Genomic DNA, 26871 nt, shown 5'->3' on the forward strand with positions numbered 1-26871 from the left:
TGGGGTCTACTCACCCAAAGAGACTTGAACAAGAAAGAACTTAACCTATTTTTAATAAATGAATTGCATTCAGACTAAACTGTCATCTAAGATTCAAAGTCTCTTTTATACTTTGATCTGACTGTTTGCTTGTCCTTCCCACCAGAGGTACAACCCGCAGTTCCAGGGCAGGCTGAGCAGAGCGTGGATAACGGCCTTCATGGCCTAAACTGAGAAAACAGCCAGTGAAACAGGACTTCTGGGTGACTGTATCACTTACTCATACATTTTTATGAAGATCCTTGGGGCCTCGGGGGGATTGGGAGGAGGAGGTAGACAAACAAAAGATCAATAGAAATCAAAGCAATTCCCAAGATCTTGACTTCTTGATTTACCCTGTATGAGACAAGGTGACCAAAAAGCCTCCACATACAAAGTAAAGCAGTAAATCTCAATTGCACTTTCTTCCTCTGAGGAAAACTCAGCTCTAGGAGAGAGCTTTGCATAACCAGAGCAAAAGGATAGCATTCCTTAGGCACTGGGCTGGCAGTGTTCATTTCTCCCTAGCAGATTTCTCCACCGAGTTTAATTTAGCTGGGTTGGGGAGTGAGATTTATAGAGCTTTCTTTGATGAGGGGGGAAAAAAAAAAAAGAGCAGAGTTTACTCACATAATGGTTATTTTTTTACAGCTCTAATTAGAACATGCTGCAGCTTCAAAGTAAACCGATCTTTCAAACTCCGGTAATAATTAGATTTTGTGTCAGATGTTTTGTAATGCATTAACAATGTCACCTTTTCTGAAGTTCCTCCACACTCACTAACAAGATTCCTGTCTTTCAAGATGACCTGTGCCACGTTCATTTCTTCGCCACGTCTGTGGCGCATCAAGAATCACAGTACAGTCAGAAAAGACTTTTATACCATCGCAAAGGGCACTGAACTGAACCTCTGTGCTCTGTATTCACCTGCCTCCAGTTCACATCCCTCCTAAATGAAGTTGATATGGTATCTTTACAGATAGAGCTACAGAAAAAGACCTACTCTTTCAATGATATAAGTCATGAAGCACATATTTATCCTGTACATGCTGCTAAATAGTTGTAGGAGGCAAACTGGCCCATCTGTGCCTGACTTCCAGAGAAAAGCAGAATATTTTGCTTTGTTCACCTCAGATGAACTACTGTAGCTTGGGCACTTTAACTCTCTAGAGTACGTGAAAGTGTCTGCACGTATTACCTATTTTCAGAGACACCACGAAGGCTGTCTGCTATTCAATTTTCAAACAATTTTCCCCATATGTAAAATATCAGCACTGAGCAACTGCACAGAGAAGTCAAGGGCAGAAAGTCTAGTGCAAGCTTCTGAAAGGCCAGACCTGCTCTCTTCGTACCGCACTGCATTCCTCCCTATCCTGCCATTTCCACTACCCCCACCCATACAATCGCATGCTAGACACAGCACTCCAGGTGAACTGAGATTCCCAAAGCTCTTCAGTGATCTTCTCCCAACTCTCCACTCATTTCTGGGCATCTCAGAGGTCTTTCAGAAACCTCTATCCCATTTTCAGACCCCCTGTCAAATGCATCCACGTCAGGCAAAGAATTACCTTACTGGCTCCAGGCAAGAGGTGTAGTTTTACATAGGGATCAGCCAGGCCATTTGAGTCCATTGGTTTTAAGCCCTAAAAGATAATAAAGGAAACACAAGGTATGAATCATCTTTAAGCAGAGCCAGAGGAGAGAGAAAAACTATCCACTGGTTAGTTATAGAAATGTGTTTCGAAAGCAAAAAGCCTTCTTCTACTCCCTGAATAAGCATGAGTGCCAAGATGCCTCTGAAAAATCAAACCAGCTCTAGAAAAAGTAACCCAGAACAGTCCCTTCTGCGCCAGACTTGCTCACATTCTCCAAGGGTCATATGGGACCCCAAAACAGGAGTCACCCTCAGTGGGCAGACCCTGAGCAGTGCAAACACCTCCAAGATGCAAACGTCTGCACACGCCGTGCCAAGTGAGAGGGCCAGCCTTGCCGGCGAGCTCCCCCCAAACGCCGCAGAGCAGAGCATTTCACACATGCCTGGGGCAGCCCTCTAGAGCAGCAGCCCAAAGGAGCTCTCCCAAAGGCAGTTAAGAGACAGGACCTAACTGGGGTTATTTAGCCTATGAAAGAAATTGGGGACAGGAGGAGAAAGGCACACTACAGCCTTTCCACACCAGGCTGCTGCAAAGCTGGAGAGAATCCTTTGTTCTCCGTGTCTAGGGGAAACAGGACAAGGCATCGCGACAGGGGACAGCATCCCTGTCACTGGAGGCCTTTCAGAAGTGGTCAGTCAATGTCTGTGAGCAGTGGAGGGGGCAGAGATGAGCCTCCAGCGGGCAGTGGGCTCTCTGACCTCCTGCAGCTCTACCAGCGCATCTGTGACTGCAAAGCAGAGAGACTTGGCATAGACTAGCAGCTGCAGCTTGCTCTTTTTTCCTTTGTGCTCCATACAAGAGCCAGGTAGGTCGTGAGAATCGTTGCAGCAGATCCCTGGAATTTTAGTGCCGAAGTCCTAACCACTCTGCAGGTGGCAGACGCTGGCTCTGTACTAATGCCTGCTGCAGGTAGATAGAAGACAATTTAATGACCACGATGATTTGCAGAAGAGCTTAAGCAACTGCTAGGGCTATGGTTACTATAATCCACCCTTTGCACCAGGGCAGACATCATCTTGGCAAGCCCACAAGACAGTTGTGGGGAGCCAGTTATGCCTCAGCACACTGGTAGATAAATTATAGCGTACAGAGGGTCTCCACTGCACTGCTGCCTGGCACAGATCTGCCAGCCCAAGCACAGACTGTCTCTGGCAGGGGTCAAACATAGTGGCAGTGCCTGACGTGTACCATCTCTGAAGCCAGCTCAGGCTCTGCTGCCAGCAATAATCATCTTCTCCCATGTGTGTGTGGCCTGAAAGAGTAAGGAATTCTAGCACTTTTCAGACCCATTTATCCATTAAGCCTCCACAAAACAGAGATTTCAGCAAGGTCCCCTGCAAACAATCGATCCCAGGTTTTTTTGAGAACTGCAGATAATAGGCCCTTCCAGCACCCAGTGATTAGAGAAATACCGATCACTCATCCCTGTTAGCAGTAGTGGGCTGGGTCTCCCAGCAGAGCAGCCTCTGCAAGCAGCCCCTCTGCTGTCAATCCTACTGTACCTGGGGAGCTGGAAACCAGATAAGATTTAGGACTGTAAAAGAAAGGAAAGAGAGGGACTATCTAGCAGATAGTCATACGTGTGCAGGGTGACAAGACACTTCTCTGCACAGTGGGCAGAAAAGCTTCTCCCCAAAGCATGCACTTACTTTGGCTTTGATGAGCGTGCAATGCAGAGAGCTGTTTTCCTGGTCATATAGTATGCTGAACTCCAGTGCTCCCAGTGTAGCTGATGATGGAGAGGAGAGAGAGAAGATGGAAATACAGGATATGACTTTATTAAAATCCCAGCCAGTGTCTGTGTTTAATCAGCCTTGATTAGTAATAATTAGAAAGATTTGCTGTTCAGATTTAAAAGCCATTTAAAGCATGCAAGACTGTACTGGCATCAGCTGAAGTGCCACACATAAATCTAGCCGAGTTCATAAGCTCTGGTCATCAAAGCCCTACAAAGGTAGACTTGCCCAGGAGACAGGAAGGGCTGCTTGTGGCTTTTTAGCTGACTTTAGCATGCAGCAGGCAAAGAAAGACGCAGCAGCACAAACAAAGCCTCCCGGTGAATCAGCTCTGGTGGACATCATCTCCCAAGGCTCCGAGGGATCAGCGCTTGGGCCAAGTTTTGAGCTATTGGAAGCCAGCTCACACATGTTTGTGTGCTCATCAGAAAAGGATGAAAGGGATGAACAGTCAACATGGAACCTCAGCTAAGTTCACTCCTGTTTGAGCAAGATCTCTGCACCCTCTTCTGTCCGTGAACAGCTCTTCCCTTCCTGGGTAGAAACAGGCTGGAAATGCGAAGCACTGCTTTTTCACGGACACTCACCCTCGCTCAGCTAACCCACTCGTTCGGGGAGTGAAGGAATGAGCCAAACCAACGCGCCTCTTACAGGGATGGATCCGGTGGCTAAGGATGCTTTGAGGGGAAAACGCAACCACCCTTGGAAATCTTCCGAAATGGGAAGGTCACGTTAGCACACACCCCAAAACAGCGTGCGTCAGAGCTGAATGATTTGGTGCAAAACTGAAGCCCTGATCCCGCGAGCTGCAGAGGGTGAGGGACGAGTGCGGAGGAGGCCGCGAGACCCAGCCCGGGCGCTGCTTCCCCTCCCGCGCACCACGGCCACCGCTCCGGGGTCGGAGACACCACTCGGCCCTCGTGTTCCTTCCTCAGCACTGAATTATTCTGAATTATTCAAAGCATCAGAGGCTGCATTTCTGGGGAGGGTTTGCTGCTCCCACTTAGGGAAAAGCAGTCACAAAACAGCCCAGTCCTCCCGCAGTTACTTATTTACCAGGCATTAAAAGCACCCCAGGAACTCCAAGGAGCCAGAGGAGCAAGGCCGCTGTTGCTTGCTTGGAAAGGACAAAGTTTTGGGTGCAAAACGTTGAGGAGGAGGAAAGAACGATCCCCGCAGGAAGCTCCCTGCCAGGAACCTGCAACCTCACGCTTCGAGTCACAGTCCCGCAGCCCAAAACCGGGGTTTATGCCAAGAAAACACATGGGGGAGTGAGGGGAAGGATGGGGCCTGCACGGGACCGCCGCCTCCCCCCAGCCCCACGGCACGTACTGCCTTCATCGGAGTCGTAGCTGTTGGCGTCCTCCTCCTCCTCCTCCTCCGGGGGCGGCTGCCGCAGCGGGGCGGGCGCGAAGGCCGGGGGCGGCCGTGGCGGCGGCGGCCTCTCCTCCCGGGCGGGGGTCGCAGCGTGGCCCCCTCCTCGCTCGTCCCTGGCGGCGGCACGGGCCGGCTCCGGGGCTGCGGGCGGCGGGCTCGCTGCGGGAGAGCCGCCATCAGAGCCCGGCCCGCCCGGTCCGCTCGGCCCCCCACACCCGCCCGCCCGCCCTTTACCTTGTCTCTCGGGGAACCGCGCGGCCGCCGCGGGGCCCGGCCTTCCCGCCGCCGGCGGAGCTGGGGGACAGAGGCGACGTTAGCGGCGCGGCCGCCGCCGCCCTCTCGCGCCTCACGCGGCCCCGGGCGGCGGGACCCTCCGCCATGCCGGCGCCGCGGCTGCCTACCTGGGGGGGCGGCCGGGCCAGGGGCGGCCGGCGGGGGCGGCCGCGGCGCTTGGACGGAGTTGGTCCGCCGCGGGCCTGCGAGGAGAAGGAGGGTCAGCGCGGGCAGCTCCGGCCTCGCGGCCCCTCGGGCCTTCGATGGAGGAGGCCCCGCGCCGCTGGCGGGCGAAGCCGGGCGCCGAGGAGCCTGGTAGAGGCAGCGCCGGGCCCGCTCCCACCACCGCTTCCCCGCGGAGAGGGCGTCGGCCGAGGGGTCTCCGACGCGGCCGCTCGGCCCCTGCCTGCCTCGGGGTCCCCGCGCGCTTTGGGGGCCAGCGAAGCAAAGGGAGGCTCTGGCGTGGGAGGCCATTTTGCTAGGGGAAGGCCTCGCCGCGCCGATCCGGCTGCGAAAGAGCCCAAAACGTCCCTGTGCTGCGGAGGGGAGACGGCGGGGGGCTGCTCTGCCCAGGCGGGGTGCGAGGGAAGGGAACAGCAGCTTTCCCGCGGAGAGGAGGGACCCGGGCGAGAGGGGATGAGAGGAGGTGGAAGAAGGCTGGAGGACACGGGGCCTCGTGCCCATTCCTCCGCACCCCGCCAGCATCACGGCTTCAGAGACCTCTTCGGCAGGAAAGACCCGTCCACGCTCGCCCTTCTCCAGCCTCCGGGGAGGAGAAGCCTGGCAGAGGCTGGCAGGGTCTCCCAGGAGCTGGGGGAGTTGCCATCAGCCGGAGCCGCGCGCACCGGGACGCGGTACCCAGGGGCTGCCCTGTGCCGGGGGCACAGAAAAGCCCGTGCCCCGGAGCCGGATAAAAGGGACCAACACCGAGTTTGCATCGACAGAGAAACTGGCAGGAGACCAGCAGGAGCAGGTAGCACCGCTGTCCGCGGATGCTCATCTCCCGTCACATCAAGACCACGGCGCAGGTCACCTCTACCAACGCGCGCCGGCCTCGACGAGCCGCCCCGCGGCTCCGAAGCACGTAGGATGCTCCCGGCTGCCAGACACCGGCTGCCAGGCGCTGCCACGTGCGCGATCCAGCAGCACCGACCCGGAGCCTAATTCGGGTTGGCAGCCCCTGCATCCACGCTGTTCTCCGCCACACTGTGCAGATCATCCCTGCTCCCTCTGCGCAACACGGCCCTCAACCATCCTCATCCCCCGTGCCGGGACGCAGGAGCTAAAGCCGAGTGAGTGCAATGCAAGCAGTGACTCACTGGCCGAGCATGACCACTGTCCCTGCTCCCAGCACCGTCCCCGAGCAGCGCCCAACTGATTCAGTCTCTTTCCTTTTTTCTTTTTTTTTTTTTTCCTCTCTTTTCTTAAGAAATCACTGGTTTTCCTTTCCTATTTTTAACCCCCAGGTGGCATTCAAGGAAAATTCAGGACTGATCCCCTTCCCTCCTTGCACCAGGCTGGAGCAACCAGTCACGCTGGTGGCATTTCTCCTCCCCAGCTGGCTGCACGTGTCAGGACAGCAGCATCCCTCCTCGGCGAGGCACCTGAACGCATGCCTGAACATAAGCACATGCTTAAGGTCTATGGTGCTTCTTTACATCAGGATAGATTTAAGCAGCCGTTGAAAGAAAGACCGTACTGAAATCCATCTCCAGACCTGCCTCAGTATAACCCCAGGACAACTCGCACAGTATTCTCCCGGCCTCAGGTGCATGGCACGTGTCGAGGCACGGATGCATCCTCCCGAGGCACAACCTCCCTGGCCTCCTGCCTGGAAACAGCAGCGCCTGCAAGCAGATCTGTTACCCTGAGAGCATGGGCATGCCTACGCGGGGAAATCGCACCTCTCAGTTGAAGCACGTTAAGAGCATCCGCGCAGCCCCCGCCAGAGCCATCCCACCCTCGCTGCAGCCCCCGCTGCCCGCGGGAAGGGTCTGGAGTGACCGGTCCTGGGGCGACAGGCGAGAGGCGGCTGTTGCGGCGCGCTGTGAAAGGCGCCTGTGAGCTGCCCGTCCCCTCCGCGTCCCTCTGCGATGGCAGCCGCTGCCCACCCCAGCGCAAAGCAAAATTACTTATTAATTCCTTTCTTACTCAAGGAATTAAAGAGGACTTGGACATCTTCCAGACATTTTCAGCTGTACCAGATAAATTTGCAAGCTCAGCTCCCGGATGAAAAGCAGTCTCTGAAACCACCTTTCAACCTGCAGAACCACCTGGGGAGGATCCGGGCCTTGACAGGCGCTAGCACATGCCGTCAGTCATCCGCTCGGATCACAACAATTTACGATAGCTTGGAGCACATTAAATTTTCACGAAACGAGAAATGACACTGAGCGGCATCACCCGCCGGGCCTCGGCAAGCGAAGCGCTGAGGTTCCCGCGCGGAGGGGCTGGCTCGCGCGCGCGACACGCAGGGCTTTTCGGTTCAGCGCCCTTTCGGGCTGCAGTAGTGCCCTTGCAGAGGGGAGCAGAGCGGGCACAGCAGGGTCCTGCCCCCTCCCTCAAGGCAGGGTAAGTTATTTGCCACCAAAGGCCTTAAAGCCTATTTCAATCTACCGCGGAGCGGAGACCAGACCTGGCTGTCCCCAGCCCAAGACACGGGCTCAGCCGCATCCCGCGCCGGCAGCGAGCATCCCTCCAAACCCGTCATGGACAAGACTGCAAAACGCCACCGCCTTGGAGAGACGGGGTATGCTGCTGCTTGGCGCTGGCTGGGGGTTCGAGGGCCACCTGCAACGCAAGCGGCACCTCCCCGGGCCGTGCACCCTGCATAAAACTGCCGTGGGCGCAGGCCCCGCGGCCCCCAGCGTCACCCACCTCCCACTTCCATCAACGGGGCTGCGATTCGGGGCATCTGCACCCAAAGCTCAGAGCAGGGGATGGGAGAGGGCTGGTGGGCAAGAAGCCTCTTGCTCTGAGTGCAAGCTCAGAGCCCCCTCCCCAGCTGTCCCCCGCCTTGGGGACCAGGACCTCCCTCCACCACATCCCCTGGATCCCTCGAGCATCCCAGGATCCTCCCTTCCGGAAATCCTGCCGGGCGGCTGCTCGCAGCTCCTGGAAAAGCCGGCACCGGGACCCTGCAACGTGCCATCGCTCGGGGTCACCCCCGGCGCCCGGCGCGGCTCTCACCGGGGCTCCTGCCGACGCCGCTCTCGGCGGGGTAGTCGCGGCTCTCGGCGTCGCCGGCGGCGTGCTCGCTGCCGCACGGCCCCGTCCGGGCCTCGGCCGGCTTGCGGCTCGGCACCGCGGAGCTGCCCCGGGCAGCTGCGGCGGCCGGCGGCTCGTTGCCTGCAGGGAGAGCAAGAAAACGGCAGTGAGGGTCGCTCCCCGGCACAGCCCGCCCGCCCACGCGCCCCAAAACCGGCTGCGAGAAGAGCGGCTCGGACGACGTCTGGGATGCAACCAGGAGGAGGAGGAGGAAGGAGGAGGAAGCTTTGCAGCATCACACATTTCAAGCCATTCGACGCACACGGGGCAGCACCTCGCCAGGCAGAGGAAGGTCTCTGCCCCATCGAGCCCACGTGCAGCGATCTGCAAAGTCCGGAGCGCCAGGAAACCAAAGGGAAGCCGGGAGGATGAGCACGACAGCGCTGGGGAAACGCAAGGACGGAGTCATCAGCAAGCTGGTGCGCAGCCCTCATCACACCCGCACAGGCCCCAGGACAGGGGCCTCGTATTTTCTTTATCCCTATCATCTCCCATTTATTAGGGAGACAGCTCTGACAGCTGCCTCTGTCTCTCATTTACATCCGTCTCGCGGCAGCAGTCCGAGGGGATAAATCACTGCCACACGCGAGGATGCTGATACCCAACTCCTCGCTGATAAATTGCAACCCACAGATGCGCTGCGAAAGGTCTCGGCGCTCACCTGGCGCGTGCCGGGGACGGCAGGGATAAATCTTTGCCGTGACATAAATGGGATATTTACCCTTGACTGAGCTCTCAGGGTCGCCAGGCACAAGGAGAAAGCAAAACGCAACAGATTGCGGAGGGGGGGAGGATAGAAACGCCGTGGTGCTAAACACGAGGGAGGAGGGAAAGAGGCTTCGGAAAGCAGGAGCCCTGTCACTCAGAATAGCAATGCAGTAAATAATTTTCCAAGGGAGCCTTAGGAAAATCACTGGCATGTTATGAGTGTGCTGATGGCTGGGAGCAGCCCCGCGGAGCCGCGACAAACCCTGCCCGGCTCTGGGACCAGCCGGCGGCTTAATGAAAGCGGGTTGCTCAAGGCCCGACAGCACGAGCTACCGCTGCGTTTAGAGAGAACCTTAATTAAGTGCTTTCCCCAACTGCTGCTGTGTGCAAAGATAACGACCGCGGCCGGGCGCAGCGGGGCCGCACGCCGCCGGAGCGAGCCTGCCCGCGGGACTTGCAGCTCCGCGGCGAGGTGGGGGGACCGGTGCACGGGCATGGGGCAGGGAGCCAACGTTGGTCCTTACCGTAGGAGTCCGGCTCGGCCGGGGGCCCAGCACCTGCCTGGCCTTGGGAGCACGAAAAGAAAGCAACAGGCAGTGAAACGTCAGCCCGCGACGGCTGCAAGCGCGCGGTGGGGTGCGAGCATTGCACACCCGCGTGCAAGCATCGCGCGCCTGTGTACGAGCATCGTGTGCCGCGGGGTGCAAGCATCACACACAGCGGGGTGCAAGCATTGTGCACCTACGTACGAGCATCGCATGGCATGCGGTGTGAGCGTCGCGCCTGCATGCAAGCGTCGCACGCCGCAGGGTGTGAGCATCACGCACCCGCGAACGAGCATCGTGCACCGCGGGGCGTGAGCATGGTGCACCCACGTACGAGCATCGTGCACCCTCGTGCAAACCCCACCGGCCCTTAGAGGACAGGCCATGGTCGTTGCGACCGCTCCAGGACACCCTTCATCGGGGCAAATCGTCACTAGCAGACCCAGCGCTCGGTGCCCGGCCCCGGCGGGGGGACGGAGGGAGGAGGCCGGCGCCAGCTCACCTACCTCGGCTCGGCACACGGGATGAGAGCTTCGGCTCCTGGGCGGGGGGCTCCGCCGGGGCCGGCTCGCTCGCCGCCTGCGGCACCTTGCTCTTGCTGACGGGCATCGGCTGCGGCAGCATTTGCTTGGGCAAACCCTTGAAGAACCAGGCGCCGGAGCGCTTCCACACCTGCGGGGCGGCAGGACGTGGGCGCCGGGCTCGGCGGTGTTCAGCCCCTGCCCACGGCCCCAGCGGCCCCGCCGGCACCCTCTGCTTAAATTAACTCCGCGGCTTTCACACGTGGGAGCTGACAGGGAGCTCCGGGGGCTTTTCAGCCTCGAAATTTCTTCCTCGAAAAGAAACGGTGTTTTATCTTTGCTTAAAGCAAGGAATCGTGTAAGCACCCGGCTCGAATACCCAGGCAAGGTGCAAACGGTGCGGCGGGGCCGGGGAGAGCCGGGATGCGCGGCCGGGCCGGGAAGCGCCGCCGCACTCACCTCCCGCTGCTCGCTGCAGATCTTGCAGAGCCAGATGGCGTGGGGCCGGCTGTTGGTCGTCTCCACGCCGCACTTGGTGCACACGTTCTGCGGACAGAGCACAGCCCACGTGGCCGCCCGCTTCCCCGCCTCCGGAGCCGCTTTAACCCCACGGAAACGCCCGAACCCCCGGCAAAACTCCCCTTTTGGGGACAGGCATGCCGCACCCGGCCGCTCCCGCTGCACCGAGGCGCCGATCCGGACGTGCTTCTTGCGCCCGCCGCTCCGCACGGGGCCCGCGGAGCCGCCTCACCTTCTTGCAGTCCTCGCAGACGACGCTGGCGGAGCCCCGCAGCCCCAGCTGCTCCCCGCAGAGGATGCAGCGGCTCACGCCGTCCCCCGCCACGCTCCGGCGCATGTCCTCCAGGCGGGTCAGCAGGCGCCTGGCACGGAGGGAGCAGCGCGGCGTCACGCGGGGCCTCGCCCCCGCGTCCCACCCCGACGCCGGCTCCCGCGAGCGGGGCACGTCCCGCTGCCGCGGGCGGCTCGCACCGATGCTTTGCCCAGTTTTGCACACGTGTGCCCAAATACCGCGTCACCACCTCTGCTGCAAAGCGGCTTTTGACACCCCCGAAACCGCGCTTTCCACCCAGTCCTCGTCACTGGGTGGAAAAAGGTGCGAGAGAAAAAATCTTGGGTGGGTTTGGACGAGAGCACTGGATGAATTGATTGCTTTTCTCATTTTCTAAGAAAAACAGCACGCGGTTTGCTTTATGGACATCCTTAGCCCTTTGAGGACAATGCACAAAGCCCCCCGAGAACAAGCTACACGGACACATCTGTTTACTGGGAAGGTTAAAGAAAAGAAGAAAGAAAAGCAGTTAAGCGACTTCCGAAAGCGCAGCAGCAGCCTGCCGAGCCCAGCTCGCGGGAGCGGACTGCTTGCCAAGCACCGGAGATCTGCCGGGGAATTATACGCTCAGTTAGCCCAAAATCCCGGCCCTAAAAATAGCACGAGATTGAAAAAGAGAAATGCATTATTTATGCTATTCAGAAAAGGAGGAGAAGGATAGGAAGCAGGAAAAAACCAGGCAACCACACGGGAGAGCGTTTCGGGAAATCTCGCCTGCGGGGCCTCTATCCGCTCCCGTTGCGGCGTGACCCAAATCTGACAGAGCTGCTAACGCGGCATGCATTAAAAAAACAAGACATTGAAAAGATAGTTTCCCACACGTCCTATGACAGCTTCAAATTTATGACGGCTCTGCTGCCAGCACCTCCGAATCGCTTTGTACGAGCCTCCGCCGCCGTGACGGGGAGGCTGCAGCGGCCTCGCCAGCGCCCAGTCCCACTTCGTATTTAAGCGAAATTAAATCAGCCGCTGCTCTGACCTGGGAACGCCGTCCCAACACCGCACCGTCCATCGCAGGTGCCGTCCGGACCCGCCTGGCCAGGAAAACCTTTTTTTTTTTTTTTTTTTTTTGGCAAAAGCCTCTTTTTTTTCCTAGCAACCAAGCACATGTTCAGCTCCGTGTCTTTTCCATTTTTTCCCCGTGCTGCAAGAGCTCTGCTGCAAAGCGAGGCAGCTTCCAGTTGGAAATCTGCAAGCCCAAACAAACTTATTATAGAAACTAGAACAAATGGCACAATCAGAGTGGAAAAAAAAAAAAAAAAAAAGAGACGCCTTTGCATTTCAAGAGCTCCGTTATTTAGCTGCAAAATCTTTCCCAGTCCCTCATTTACCACAAGCATCTCCCTAGCAAAGGGCACAGGCTGCTCCGGAGTCTAAAAGCGGGATCGTCTCCCTGCCCCGCCGCGGGGGTCCCTCGCCGTTGCCGCCCTGGACCGGCGACCTCCCCTCGCCGCAGCCGCGAACGGGCTTTCTGCCTTCCCCAGGGCTTTGCCCTCCTCTCCCCCAGGTGCCATTTGTCCATCCTCGTAGTTCAAATATGAATTAACCATCCAGCTCCTCCGTTTCCACTGCCTCTGCGACTACGGCAACGTTTCCACCACCCTGGCGCGCGCTCCGAAGCGCCCATCACCGTGGCCTCTAGCAGACTAACTTCGAACGGCAGGAGACACGTTTCAGACAGTTAAAACAGGTGAAACCCATGAACGAACGACTAAAGGCCAAGCCAGCGGGTTTAACCAGCTTGGGAGGACGTTCGATGCGGTGCACCACGAACCGGGCAGCGGGGAGGACCGGGCTGCAGGGCACGGCAGAGCCTCGCCGCCGGAGCGGCCCGGGAGCCGGCCGAGCCACCGCTTGCATGGAAAAGGGGAAATAAAGTAAAACGCAAAAGAGGTCAGAAACTGGCTCCAGAATTAAGCAATGACTCACTTCCATGGGGACATCATGTGCCTTAAAGGTCTGAATATTAAATTAAAGTTAATTTTAATGGTATAAAAGGACAAGGAAAAAAGCGGAGCTACAGATTAAAAAAACATAATTAAAACCAGGATAAAAATGTAGAAGCAGTTTTGTTCCCAGGTTGGGAAACCTGCCCCGTGCTGCAACTCTGCCAAGCATCGAGAGCGCATCCCCCGCGGGCGCCCGGCCACCCCGGCGCCGAAAATAACCCCCCGCTCAGGACGGACGCGGCCGGAGGAGGAGGAGGAGGGTGGGAGCAGGCAGGGCAGCCGATGGGGGCTAAGGCAGGCAGGACGTCAAGGAGCGAGGAGGTGGCAGCTCACTCCTGCACGACCGCTCGAGCATCGCCTGCGAAGCTCGAACACGCCTGCTGCGATTTATGAAGACGACTCCGAATATTTCCCGTGTGCACGTTTCCCCGGCAGCTCCAGAGCTGCCACCTCCAGCCTGGAAGCGCCCGACCCGAGCGAGCAGCGTCACCGAGCCCTGCAGCCCCGCGCGGGGCCCGCCGGCACGCTCGGCCCCGGCTCCCGGGGACGGGGCTTCGAGGTGGCACCGAGCTGCCGGAGCCGCTCACAGACCCCTTCCGACAAGGGATTTCTAAAAATACGTAAATAAATCAACCCCTTTGGAGAGGGAAGGGGCTGCAGCTATTGCACGAAGCTGCAGCTGCAGCACCATGGGACCGGCAGCACCAAGTGCAGCCCAGATCGCGGTGTGCTATTAACCAGCGACTGCATGCAATATATACAATAATACATTATCGCATGCAATGGTATCCTCGCTGGAGACCTGTGCTGGGGCCCGAGCTCCTTCCCGCAGGGAAAAAGCCGCGGCCGTCCGAGACCGGCGGGAACGAAGCGATGCTCTGCAACGACACCCGGCGCGACGTTTCACGAGCAGGACCACGGCGCTCCCGCGGCTAAACCACCCCCGGCAGAGCAAGTCCAGTTCCTAATTATTATTATTATTTTCCCTGGCACCTTTGCCCGGGCAGGGCAGGAACATGCTAAAAGTGGATGAGGCCACTCTGCTGCCAGCCAAGGCGCGTTGGGGTCCAGGTCTGGGGGCCACATGGCTCCCAATGTCCCCCGCATCAGTAACCACCAGTAGCACTGGGCTCAGTTTTCGGCCCACGAGAGTGATTAACCGCTGGGACAAGCGGCTGGAGGGAGCAATGGATCTGTCCATGCTGCCGAAAGAAGCCAAAACGCCTTTTGGCAAGCCGCGCTCTGCCTGCACGCCAGCGCCCTGGCCGCGGGGCAGGGTAAGCGGGCAAGCAGCAGCTTCGCTCTGTAAAACCAGACTTATTAACGCTCCCTCCTGGACGGAAAACCCGCAAGCCCAAAGATTTCCCCCAGCAGCGCTGCGAGGAGCGACGGGGCGCTGGAGCCGGCTGCCTCCGCGATGCACGGGCCCCCCGGGTGCAAAGCGGTGCAAAACTCGCTGCGGGGCCGCGGGGGCTGCTCGGGGCCGAGCCGAGCGGCCGCTTCCCACCGCCTCTGTCCCCACTGCCGCCGAGGCCAGTGAGCAGCGGCGAGCACGGCTGCCTCCCCGGCGAGGACGTGCCAGGGCCACTCTCCTCCGCGCAGGAACTGCATCCTGCCCCCGGTTCCCACGGGAGGCACCGGCAGGTACCGGGTGCCGCGGTGGCCCCGGGGCAGGTCACGGCACGGCGCGGGGATGCCGCCTTACCCGATGCGCTCCTGCTCCATCTCCTCCATCTTCTCGGCGCGGGCGATCACCCGGTTGATGATCTCCTTCTCCTCATCCGTCAGCTCTTCGCTCTTCCGCTGCCGCTCGGGCTGGGCGCCCCGCACCGCCCATCCCGCGGGGACCCTGCGGGCGACAGGCGGCCGTGAGGGGGGACGGGACGGGGGACAGCACCGGAGCTGCCCCGGCCAAAACCGAGACCCCCCGAGAACTGGGCCTGCACCGGCAGCAGGGAGCGACGGGGCTCAGACTGAACGTGCATGCGTCCTTGTGCATGCACACAGCTGCACCTTGGGGGACCACCAAATTCCCAACGCCGGGAAAAATACGTCACCTTGCCGCCCTCCGAGCTCACTTCTGTGGGTGCCCGATTATCCCCACCTGTATCAGCAGGGCGAAGGCGAAAACCTCCACTTTTTCGGGGTACGGTACCTGCTTTTCCCACTCCGGGTCCCTAACCTCGCACATGAGCACCTGGGCTCCCGCGAGCGGCCCGTCCTTGCCACCGCGCTCCCCAGAACGGCGGCCCCGAGTCCTCCGCCGGGGTCCATGCATCCCACGGAGACGTCTTCCCGCGGGCTCATCCCATGCCAACATCCCCGCGACGCTCTCCTTTCCTCTCGCCGGTGTCGGGGCTGCTGTGACCCACGGCCGAGCCGGTCCGTCCCCGCAGCGCGGGTACCGCTTGCTGCTTTTGGCAGCAAGGCCATCGAGCCGGCTCCCGTTGGCACCACGCGCTTCCACCCTGGAAAGCATCCGCAGAGGCGCGGGAATGGCCCCCAGGACCAACGAGGCCAGGGAGAGGGACTTGTTTTAAGCCGGCATTTACGGATTTAGCAAACGGGATTCTCCCTCCCGGCGACCGCAACAGCTGGAGATGAGACTTTGCCCGGCAGGTCCTTCCCCTCCCGTGCACTCACGAAAGCGAAGCCGATACCAACGGGCAAACTCACTCTGAACTGCTGCGAAAAAATGTCACCCCGTCCCCGCAGAGCTGCCCGCCCTGGGAAACATCACCCCGGGCTGCAGCCAAAAACACCCAAGATTTTGGGCTCCCCGGGAAGCGTGGGTGAACCCCGGCACAGATGCATGCTGCCGAAAACCACGGCCTCGACGTGCATCCCGTGCACCCGCGCCCGGCCAGGAGGGAGGCAGAAACAGAGGCACCGCGCGACAGCCGTGGCTGGATGTCCGTTTTATAATATTTCCTTCGGGAAACGTTTGCACCGGGCCGTGCCGATGGCACGCGAACGGCTGCGCCTCTTCCCGGCGGCGTTTCGGAAGGTCGCGGTTTTGCATTAGCGGCTCCTCCAGCTGCAGTTTGCATATCGCAGAAAGCAAATATAGCTGGGGCGAGTGGGTGACGGCTCAGTTATAGCCGGGCAAGATTAACACTTGCAAAAATAAATTCATAAAAAAAAAAAAAGAGTGAGAGAAAGCGAGAAAAACCCGTTTCATGCAGAGAAAAGCAGTGCACGGTGATGCCAGCGAGGGCCCCGGCAGCCCCTGCACGGACGGAGTCGGCTCCCTTGCATGCACCGGCACCGCGGCTGCGCCGAGCTTTTGGGGCGAGAAACAAGAAAACTGAAACCCATTGCAAGCCGGGGTGACACCTCCCGAAAGCGGCCCGGAGCCCGCGCAGGATACTCACGGCTGCTCCTCGCTGCCGGGCGGCATGGGGGGAGAAGGGCAGGGAGGTGAGCGGGATGGGTGCTGGGCCCCGGCAGCACCCCGAGCCGCCCCCGCCGCCCCCCTTACCTGGCTCGCAGGGACATGCCGCGCTCGCCGGGGCGCAGCCAGGGCTCCGCGCCGCCGCCCAGCACCGCGTCCGTCATCGCCGGCTGCCGGGGCACCTGCGGAGATGGGGGAAAACCACACCGGGAAGGGCTTAGTTTTTTGCATGAAGACAGGGAGCCGGGATGTCTCCCCGCTGATCCACAGCACAGCCCACCGGGACCAGGGCAATCAAGGAGATGCCCGACCCCACCTTAATTACGATGCTTTAGAGCCGGGAGGAAAGCGGACGTCCCCGTTTTAAAGAAAAATCTACAAACTAGAAAACTTTCTGGAAAATAGCACATCCACCCCCGGCAATGACATTTCCTTTGGAATAAAACTTCTCCCTTCTCATCTTTGGTTGCTAGAGTCTTTCCGAAACGAAACACCGAGCGATGCTGGAGGAGGACGCGGCACCCGGCTCCAAGCACCCTGCGCAGCCCGAGGGCCCCTCCGCCGCGGCTCCCGGGGGACGAGGCCACGGGCTCAAAGCCAAACCCCCCCGCGCCGCACTGCAACCCCAAACCTGCTCCCCTCCGCCGGGCTCGGCAGCTCCCGGGGTGCCCCTGCCCGCATCCCACTCAACCCCCCGTGCAAGGAGGTGCAGCGGCACCGCCGCATCCCGCGGGACCTCGCGCCGTCATCCCACGGGCTGCGGGCTCGGGTGCATCCGGCACCTCTCACCTACCTCCGTCTTAAGGGTAAAAAACTCCCGCTGGTACCAAAACGCGGCTGGGGACCGGAGCAGGCTGCTCTGCTGCACCGGGGAGAAGCGGAGCTCGCAAACCGGCCCCAGAGCTCGCAAACCGGCCCCAGAGCTCGCAAACCGGCCCCAGAGCTCGCAAACCGGCCCCAGAGCTCGCAAACCGGCCCCGGCAAGCACAAACTCCGGGACGCGAGAAAAGCGTGCAACTTTCCCACGAGGGGAAGGAAACAAATCCCCCAGCCCGGCTTTCCGCCGGCCCCCGGTGCCTCTCCCCGAAGAGCCCGCGGAGATTTGAGGATCGTTGTTGCTGCGCTGACCACTTCCAAAAGCAAACAGGGAGAAAAATGCGAAGCACGCGGGGAGATCAGGGCTCCGCCGGCCTCCCGCCGCCGCGGACGGCTCTGACGGACAAGGTCAGCGCGACGGGCAGCTCGTCCGTCCAGCTCCCCGAAGCCGCCGCGGGCTCTGCACTGCAGCAAGCAGCTCCCGCCGGCGATTTACGGCCGCGGCGGAGGGGCAGCGGGGCCGCGCCGGGTCAAGCGCCGCGCACGGAGTCGATGAAGACGTAACCCCTTCCGGAAGGCTCCGTAAATTAAAAATCCGTGATGAGCAGGCAGGCACCTAGTGCAGCGCATTTATATGCTCCCCGAGTGACTCGCAAGCCTCCCCCGGCACGCTGACTCACCGGGGACGCCGGCGAAGGGACTTGCCCAAGGTCACGCGGGAAGGCGGTGGCGGAGCAGCGGCCGGTCCCCGGCCTCGCAGCCGCTTCTGCCCCCAGTGCTTCCTCGCCCGCCGCAGAAGCAAAGCGATAGCCAAAACCCCCCGGGTTTCCCGGCTAGGTTGAGACAGAAATGAGTGATGCTTCGGCCCGCGGCGAGGCGAACTGCTGCCTCTCGGGGCAGCGAGGCCGGGTGCTCGCGCTGCGGCCGCAGAGAGCCCGAGAGCCGCCGGGGGCGATGCCCGGGCCCTGCTTGCTGCCCATAAATAATAGATTTAAGATCTACTTTGCATTACTTCCAGCAACTGCTCTCGCTCGCCCTAACGCTCTGTTATGCATTTGTAGCGCACAGCAAAGAGCAGCTCCTGGTGGCTTTGCCCCCCTCGAAGCCGTGCCCGCAAGCAAAAGCGCCCGGCAGATCCAACTCCGAGCCGTGATCGATGGCAGCCAGAAACATTTAGCTAACGAAATGGAAGTTGCCCTTCCCGAGACGCTCGGCGGCACGGCCGGGGCGTCCTCGCGGGAGCAGCTCACCAAAGAGGTCGTGAAAATCCCCGGCACAACCCGGCCAGGCCAAACAGCAGCCTGGGGCGGCAGCCGCCCCGCGCGCGTTCCAGGGCTCCGCTCCTCCCGCCAGCGCTCCCGGCCGCGCTTACCGCCGTTTGGGATTTCGGAAGGGTTTACGGCACAGAGCCGCTCGTGCAAAACCCGGGCACCAAAGCGGCTCCCGGTCTGGTGAGAAAGAGCCAGTTTCTCCCAGAGGAGCTTTTCCACCTTCCTCCGGAAATCCCAGCCGGAGCTCCTGGCTCTGGCAGCACCGTCGGCTCCAAGGTCTCCGAGCACGGCACGCACCGGCGTGTCCCAGCTGTCCCGGAGAGCCGTCACCGCAGTTTGCTGCTCCAGACAGCGGCTCCCAGGTTTGCACGTGGAGAAAGTCGGGAAGAGGAAGGCGGCAGGATGCAGAAGCATCGCGAGTCCCGGGCAAAGCCAAGACTCAAGGTCTTAATTTCCAGCCTGGAGGAAGGAGCACGCGATTGCGGCTGCACCGCTCCGTCATCGGGGCGCGACGGAGCCCGAGAGCTTCACCGGGCCTTCGCAAAAGGGAACCGCCAGTCCCGGTCGCCGGGAGCCCCGCGGCACCCACGCAGCCCCCGACCGCAAACTCGCACCACAGCATCCGTCCCCGACCCCAGGACGGACAGACAGACACCCGAGCGCCGGAGGAGGCCGGGATGCGCCGCGCTGCCAGCACCACGCGGGCATCTGCAAAGGGAGACCGCCACGGGGCTGCCCAGAAACACCGGCGAGCAGCCTGGAAATCCACTCCAGCGGGGCTGAAAACTGAAAACGCCACATTTTAAAGACTGCCGATGCCACAGCCGAAGCTTTGGCGGTGGGCTCGGCGTCTCGCGCTCGCAGCGCCTGCAGAGATCTTCGCCACCAGCAAAGACACTGACACAGGCAACCTATTTCTCCAGGCTGCTCAGCTCTGCAATGCAGCTTTCTTAAATATTGAATAAGTCTGCTGCTCCACACCACCTGCCAGTGCCAATGATGAGGTAATTTTTGCATTGACAAAGCCTAATGCGATTAATCGGGTTTGAAAGAGCAGGTTTTAAAGCCAGGCCGTCCGTTCGCGGGAACGCACTCGCAAACAGCCTCGGTGGCAGTTTGTTGCGCGGCGCCAGCACCGGACCCCGAGCGGGAGCATCCGAACTCAGGCGGATCCAAAGCACCATCTTGCATCAGGCCGACGGGGCCCGGCCGGACCCCCAGCTCCCACCCCCGGGACAGGGACGCGCTGCTGGTGACAACCATCGAGGCCGAAATCCCTCCTTGCAAACCCGCCGCAGCCCATCGGGGAGCCGCGCCGCGGGGCCGGGCTCGTGAGCGGCCCAGGAGCCGCGCGGGGCTGCGACCGGTGCACAACAGCGGCACGGCATCAGCCACCTCGCGCCCCCCGCTTCCTTCCCAGCACAGCGGCCTCAGACTGCAAAGTCCTCCGGGGCCGAAACTATCCGTGCTCTGTCCCGTCCGGGATGCAAAGCAGCTTCGAAAGCTCGGGCAGAGCTGGACAAGCTGCTTTACGGATCACGCTTATGGAAGCGGCCCGCATTAAAGACTTTCCATAAAAAAAAGAGAAGAGTGAGCGCTCGGCCAGCACGTGTCTGTGCAACCGGTGGATTGAACGTGGCCGGTCTGGAGTTGCCCACGGACCCCAGCGGCTCCCGCACGGCAGCGCGGGGGAGCGGAGGCAGCTCCCAAGCCCCCAGGCACGCGGAGGCAGCTAGCACGGCCGGCCCGGCTCCAGCCCCGGCGACACGGGGCTCTCTCGGCCATCGATGCCTGCTTCCCAGCCCGGGAGAGGGCTGGAAGAGGGCCGAGACCTGCCCAGGAGGAGCAGAGCTCCGGCCGCATCCTCTCCTCCGACGGGACCCGGCTCTCATCCCGCTTGCACCCAGGGCTGCGGAAAGCACCTGGGAACAGGGAGCCCTCGACCCACGGCCACCTCCTCCTCCCGCCGCATGCCGATCCCTCGGAAACCTGCATCCCTGGGAAACGCTGCCCCGTGATTTCACGCACCAGCTCAGCGCTAGCTGGTTAATTAAGGTCAAACGTGGTCTGCAGATAAGCGATGGTGACACCTGCGACCCACGGGAAACGCAAAGCGGCATCCTCGCTGGCTGCCCCGCATCCGACTGGATCAGCCCCTCGCCACGTGCCGCCAACCGCTTCCTAAACCCGGAGAAGAGGCACCAACGGAGACCCACCAGGCACCCGCAGCACGGCCGCGCTCCGGCGAGCACCGCGGTCTCCTGCACCCGAGCAGCTGCCCCGCGACTTGCCCCGCGCCGCTGCTCCCTGTGAATTCACACAACGTGCTGAAAATGCCCATTTCCCCCCCGCCCCGATTCCCAGCCTCCCGTCGCTCTCCCGGCGACGGCACATCCAGCGGCAGCAGCGCGCAGTCCCTTTTATTTAAGCAGCACGGTGACATTTCTCCAGACAGCTCCTTCGCAAGCCGAGCGCTGCTTCGAGCCTGGCGGGAGGATTTACTCCCTGTGATTAATTGCAGGCAAAAGACAACAGCAGAAAATCACTTCTCGCTCTGCATTACTTCTCCCCGGCTGCTGGCTCTCAGCACCTGCAGCAAGGCAGCATCCGCGGGGCCCCCAGCCGAAATGCAGCGCTGCAACCGCACTGCTTAGCAACAGCGCGCTGCACGGACCCGGCGCAGGCACCGCGGCACGGCACGCTGCCGGGAACGATGCACGGACACGCGTGGCGACGGCACCCGGCAAGTTTAGCGGCAGGGAAGCTGCGAGAGCTGCCGGTGGCTCCCGACGAGCAAGCTGAGCAGGCCCCGGGGCTGCAGGCACGCTCGGGGGCGGCCGGAGGGGAAGGCGGCTGCCCCTGTGCAGAGCTGCTCGCTGCCACGCGGGGAAACGACCGGCATCGCGGGAGCCGAGACGGCCCGTGCCCTGTTGCATGGTGCTCGCTGCTGCAAACCTCCACCCCAACCGGGACCCCTGGCCGGGGCCAAGGCGGCTGCCCGGGGATGCTGAGCACCGGGGCGGGTGGGAAACACCGTGCCGAGGCGGCCAGGCACCCCGGGACCGCACAACGGAGCTGCACCGGCCCCGAGCCCCCGCCGCTGCCCGGCCCCACGGCAGCTGCTGGGCCGGGGTCTCCGCTGCCTCCGTCCCGCCACCCAGCTCCTTTTCACCTCCACACCACCTCGCCAAACGCTTCGTGCCGCCGGACCCGGAGCTCAGCACCGGTGCGCAGGACATCAGCGCTGCTCCCCGACGCTCGCCCACAGCCAGAGCCAACTCATTTTCCAGCCCATAAACATGATAAACCCTCATGGTTGTTAGCCCCCGCCGCAGCCCCGGCCCCGGCTTAATGAGGGGTGCAGCAATTAATCAGGGCGGCCAGGGAGGCACTGCCACAGCCTCCTACCCGCTGCTCTCCACCGAGACCAACCAGAGCAATTAATTAATTATCGTTAATTGGCAACAACTGCAGTGACTCCCTTTCCGAGAGGCACCTGTGTCCAGAGGCAGCGGAGTCGTCCTGCTCCCGCTCCCCGGGGGAAGCGCCTCGAGCCAGGCACCGGCATCTGCGGATGCCCCCGCTCTCCCACGCCGCCCCTCTGCCTCCTGTTTTCTGTAACAGGGAATTGCTCAGACGGCCCTGGGCACCAGCCCGCGGGTACTCACAGCCCGGAGAGGTGGCAGCGTCCAGCAAAGGGCTCTCGGGTTTCACCCCGCTGCAAAGAAGGGTACTTAGCCAAAAAAGCCTGCTCTCCTCCAAACTCAGCACGCTTCTCCGCTTACCTGGGGAGTTTTACAGAGGCGGTGCAAAAAGCAAGATTACGAGGGAGGAGGAAGAGCAAAGCAGGCTGCTCGAGCACAGCGTTAGGGTTTGCACCCGGCGGCCTGGGCGCTGCATCCCCCGGGGGAGCCCCCCGCCACCCCGGTCCCCCCCGCAGCTCCTCGCTCTCCCCAGGCCGATGCCGCAGGCAGGGCCCAGCGCCGGCCTCGCAACCAGCCCTACGGCAGGAGCGAGCAGCTCCGCAAACCCCCGCCGGATGAATGATGCATCATCACAGAAACCCCGGGATCGCAACATTAACAATAGTTATCTCCAGGCTAAGCCGCAGCCTGGGCTTTTGATACCAGTAATTAAAGCAAATGGTTCGTCTGTTATCTTTGCATCCCTGGAGCCAGCTCTCCATGGTCTGGAGCCCTTTATTTTTTTATATATAAATATATTTTTTTTTTACAGCTGCCCAAGCAGCAGGGATGAGTCCAATGCACTTGCACTTCTGGGGTCCCAGGAGCAGCGTAGCACGGACCCAGCCCAAAGCGGAGCCGAGCTCAGCGCAGCCCCCGAGCTCAGGGCTTTCGCGAGCGCTAGGGGAGCGTTAATTGCTCAGAGACAGCTGTTTTGCTGCTCTAGTTTATGCTTGTCTGAGATCAGCATTAATAAAAAGGCACAAGCGAGAAGGATAAGCAGAGCCCCCTTTTCGGAATGACCTGGTCCTGCTTCGGGAACAGCAGCGTTACCAGGCTCAACCTACTTTCCGAGGCAGCTGGGTTTTGCCTCCGGGAGGTACCGATCACGGCTCCGAAGAGCTGTTAATGCCCTCGGCAAGATTTCTGTGCCGATTTCCCGGCGCAGCGGCAGCCGCTACCGCCCTGGGAGCAGCCGGGAGCTGGGAAGCGGGGCCCCTTCCCCCTTCGCGGCCCGGCGCGGGGGCAGGAGACCCGGAGCATCGCTGCGGGCGGCGGAGGCGGCTCCGCATCCCCAGCCCGCCGCACGCCCGGGACCGAGCGCAGCCCCGGCGGGGCCACGGCAGCGCTCGCTGCTCGCGCTCCGGCGCAAGAGAGGATTTCGGGGGGGGGGGGGGGGTAAATAAATAAGTAATAATAATAATAAAGAGCCCAACGTGCTCAAAAGTTGCCTGCACATGGCCAAGTGCAAAGCAAGCCCCGACGCCGAGCCCGCGCGGGGGGAAGCGGCTCGGAAACTTTCCCGACACCCCCGCCCGGTGCTGCCCAAGGGGAAGGGGAAAAGCTTCAGGCCTCGCTCCCCCCGGGCTCGCAGCCCCCCCCCGCCCGCCGCGCCCTCACCTGCGGCTGCGGCCGCTCCGCTCTCCGGCTCCGGCGGCGGCTCCGGCACCGCAGCGGCCGCGCGGCTCGGGGGGGCGGGCCGGGGGCGGGGCCGCCGCCTCCCCGCCCCTGCCGGGGGGAGCCGCGCTGGGGGCTGCTGCCCGCCCCGCTGCGCACGCACCGCCGCGGTCCCCCCCCTCCCCGGGGGCTGGGGTCCCCTCCGGCCCTCTCAGCAGAAGACCCCCCCCCCGGAGACCCGAGACCCCCCGCGCCTGCCGAGACCGGCGACCCGGTGCCGCTGGGCCCCCCCGGCTGCTGGATGCTGGATGCAGAGGCCCCGGCCCCCCTCCCAGTCCTGCATCCCACGCGTCGGGGCCCAGGGTCCAGGGTCCGCCCGAGCGAGCACCGGCCGGGCCCGCGGTGGCCCCGACGACCACCCTGAGCCACGCGCACGTGGCCCTGGGAGATGCTTGCGGGTCCCCTGAGCTCCCGGCGCTCCATCGCGCGGGGCTGAGCATCCCCGGACGCAGCTCTGCCGGGATTCAGTGCCGCTGAGACCCTCTGAGGAGCAGCAGATGCTGCCGGCGGAGGATTGCGCTGAAGAACCGTGAAAGCACAATCTGCAACACCGAGAGAACCGCGTTCCCGCACCTCAGGAGCAAAAGCAGCCGTGCCTTTCGCCAAGCGAAAGAAAGCAGAGAGGTGATGCAGCTGCTGCGCCTTTTTCCCGACCTTATATTGTCCAACTAACTCTTTATCGTCCCCAAAGTGTCCCCCTGCCCACCGCCCGGCCAACGTCCCCGGACAGGGCCCGCTTCGCCCTCCGCCCGCGCCGGTGCCGGGCTGGGACGCGTCGACCTGCGCCGGGCGCCCGGCTCCGCGGTGGCAGCGGGCTCGGAGGGCGAAGCGGGCCGGCATGCGACGGGGCCAAGGGCGAGCGCCGAGTCGGGGCAGGGAAGAAAGTTTCTGACTGCCGTGGCTGGATTTCGCCATTTATACGGGAACATTTTTCAACCAGTGCGAAGTAATTTTTTGAAGGGAATTCTACTTTTTTTGCCTTTAAAAATAAATCCTTGGAGAGAGAGAAAAGCAGGATGGAACGGATTTCTGCCTTCGGTACGGAAATTACTGCACAGCTGCCGGCTGGCTCTCGGCTGGCGTCCGTAGAAACGCGTGACGGACGTTTCCTCCCGTCCAGGCCCGGCTCTGCGTTTTCGCTCGGTGCAGGACTGCCTCGCTCCTGCAAAGCAGCTGCAGAGATGAGCACGGCGCTTCAAAGCTGATACGTCTTGACACTCTCCCTGGAGAGTAACAAAAAGAAAAACCATGTGCAGAAATCTGAAAATCAGACCTGAAACCTGCTTTCCGAAAAGCAAAACCAAGGAACTCCTGTAATTATGTGTTCTAAATACCTGGCGCTTCATTCCCTGGGAAGCCAAGACAGCCCATGGTCTAAAAATAAAGAGCCAGCTTGATTTTTGTCGCGTTATAAATACATTTTGGCAGTCTGGCATCTCGTACAGCAGAGCAAAGCAGGGGAGGTTTATTTTTTGTTGCCTCCTCAGTTTATTTTTTCGGTTCTCAGGCCCCGGCATCGTCGAGGGTTCGTTATGTGCCGCCCCGCGACGCTCCCTCCCCGGGGCAGCAAAGGTGGGCTGGGTGCACCAGTGGCATCGAGGTGGCCCAGCGGCGTTTTCCACCTCAAAATACAGCCGGAACGGCAAATTGAAGCACCCAAAGTGCAGCACGTGCGGTGCTGCCGGCTCAGCCGTGCAGGCGTGCTGCGGGGAGCTGCGGGGAGCTGCAGCTGGGGGCACCGAGAGATGCTCCCCCCAATTTCTAGGCCAATTAGTCGCCTGTAATCAAGGCGCTGGAGAGGAAAGGTGGAGCGGCGAGCCGGCGAGCAGGACGAGCGTCAGCTTTTCTTCAATGTTTCTGATTAGGATCAGAGGCATCTCAGAGACCCGAATGGAAAGCCGCAAACGCTCGGAGCTCGAGCGCGCGGAAGCTCCGGGCTGAATAGCAGCAGCTGCAGCCGACTCCGTTCCGGGGAAAACACCCGGCGCCGAGCCCTCCCCTCGCAGCTGCAAGCACAGCGCGGTTGCACGAGCTAAATTAAAATGATTGCTCCCAGCTCGGGCGCCCCATTTTTTGTCTCTGTAAACCAGGGCGATGCAGGGCTGCCCAGGGCACCTGCAGCGAAGGCCAGGGCACGCGCTCGCCTCCGCGCCGCAGCTGAGTGCTCCAACACCAACTTAATCATTTGACATGCAAGAGAAATGGGGAATGATGCACCGCGGGGTTTGCGGGGATGGTGCCCGGGCAGCGGGCAGACGCCGAGCAGCACCCGGCGCTTCGACGACCAGCTGGTTTGCACCTATTTTTTCCAAGCAGACAAAATGCCACGCCGCTATGTAGGCTGCGGGGCAGAAAAACGTCCTCTGGCTGCTTCCTAGCTGATGCAGCCCAGGCAGCACCTGCATCTGAGATTGCACCCATGCCGGGCCTTGCAGCATCGCAGGGGTTATCCAAATTTCCCTGCCTCGGCTGGAGGCCCTCCAAACGCCATCCATGGGGATGCAGCAAAGCGCAGCGGGACGACAGCACGGCACCCCCGTCCCCGTCCCCATCCCGTCCCCTCGCCCCCCGGGACCGGCCCCGCTGCATCCCCGCGGGAACGGCGTTCCCGTCGGCTCACCAGCGGCAGGGACGCTTGTGCGGCACGGTCGCACGTTGCAGCCGCGGAGGAGGCGGCACCGCTGCTGACACAATAAACCCATCGTGACAGTGGTGTAAAACCTGCGGGCGGATGCCGAAGCGCGTAATGCTCCCCGCGGGGGTGCTTACATCGTGGCAGTGACCCCCCCGGGCCGCGTGCCCGTGGAGTCGCTCCCGGGGAGGAAAGCAGGGATTTTAGCACCGCGGAGCAACGCTGCAGCTCCAGACTGTTCAGTCCCTTTTGCAAAACCACATTTGTGCAGGAATATTCCACCCTGGTGCCAACGCCATTTCTCCAGAGCAATAAAACCTGAGCTTTTCCCCCGCTTCACTTAGCGAGCGCTGCAGCCGGGATGCTGGGACGAGGGCAGGGGGGGCTCAGAGCCCCTCACCTGCCTGCGCCTTGGCTCGGGGGCTCGAGGAAGCTGCTCTGAAGCAGCTGCAAAAAGCAGAGGCCTCCGGCGGGGCTGAGCCCCTCGGGATGCTCTTCCGCAGGATTAAAGCGCCTGAATTCGCTGTTGCTTGTTTGCTGTTAATGCTGGATACTTGTGGCCGTGTAGAGGCTTAACGCAGCTCAGCAAATGCAAGCCCGTGCTTTCTCCAGGCTGGGAAAAGCAAGCTGGGTGCCCAAAGCACGGGACCTTTCCCAAGGAAGAGATGCGGCTCGTTCCCATGTCCCTTGGTGCTGGGAGGCCACGGGGACAGCGGCT

General features: G+C 61.3%; 1 protein-coding gene across 1 annotated transcript in view; it reads right to left on the reverse strand.

Annotated features, from left to right (window-relative positions):
- Window positions 1–23514, reverse strand: part of RPH3A (rabphilin 3A) — a 31050-nt gene extending 7536 nt beyond the window's left edge. Inside the window, exons 1-13 of the mRNA XM_064522434.1 lie at window positions 23465–23514; window positions 16381–16475; window positions 14605–14748; window positions 10852–10981; window positions 10560–10646; window positions 10086–10251; window positions 9410–9600; window positions 8249–8555; window positions 5188–5262; window positions 5021–5080; window positions 4742–4945; window positions 3323–3402; window positions 1587–1661 (exon numbers count right to left, since the gene is read on the reverse strand). Of these exons, the coding sequence (XP_064378504.1) occupies window positions 1587–1661; window positions 3323–3402; window positions 4742–4945; window positions 5021–5080; window positions 5188–5262; window positions 8249–8555; window positions 9410–9600; window positions 10086–10251; window positions 10560–10646; window positions 10852–10981; window positions 14605–14748; window positions 16381–16457 (1596 nt within the window). The 5' untranslated portion in view covers window positions 16458–16475; window positions 23465–23514. The remainder of the gene's footprint in view (window positions 1–1586; window positions 1662–3322; window positions 3403–4741; window positions 4946–5020; window positions 5081–5187; window positions 5263–8248; window positions 8556–9409; window positions 9601–10085; window positions 10252–10559; window positions 10647–10851; window positions 10982–14604; window positions 14749–16380; window positions 16476–23464) is intronic.
- Between the last annotated feature and the right edge of the window lie 3357 nt (window positions 23515–26871).

Source organism: Dromaius novaehollandiae, chromosome 17, assembly GCF_036370855.1.
Source record: "Dromaius novaehollandiae isolate bDroNov1 chromosome 17, bDroNov1.hap1, whole genome shotgun sequence".
In the NCBI taxonomy this organism is placed as follows: Eukaryota; Metazoa; Chordata; class Aves; order Casuariiformes; family Dromaiidae; genus Dromaius; species Dromaius novaehollandiae.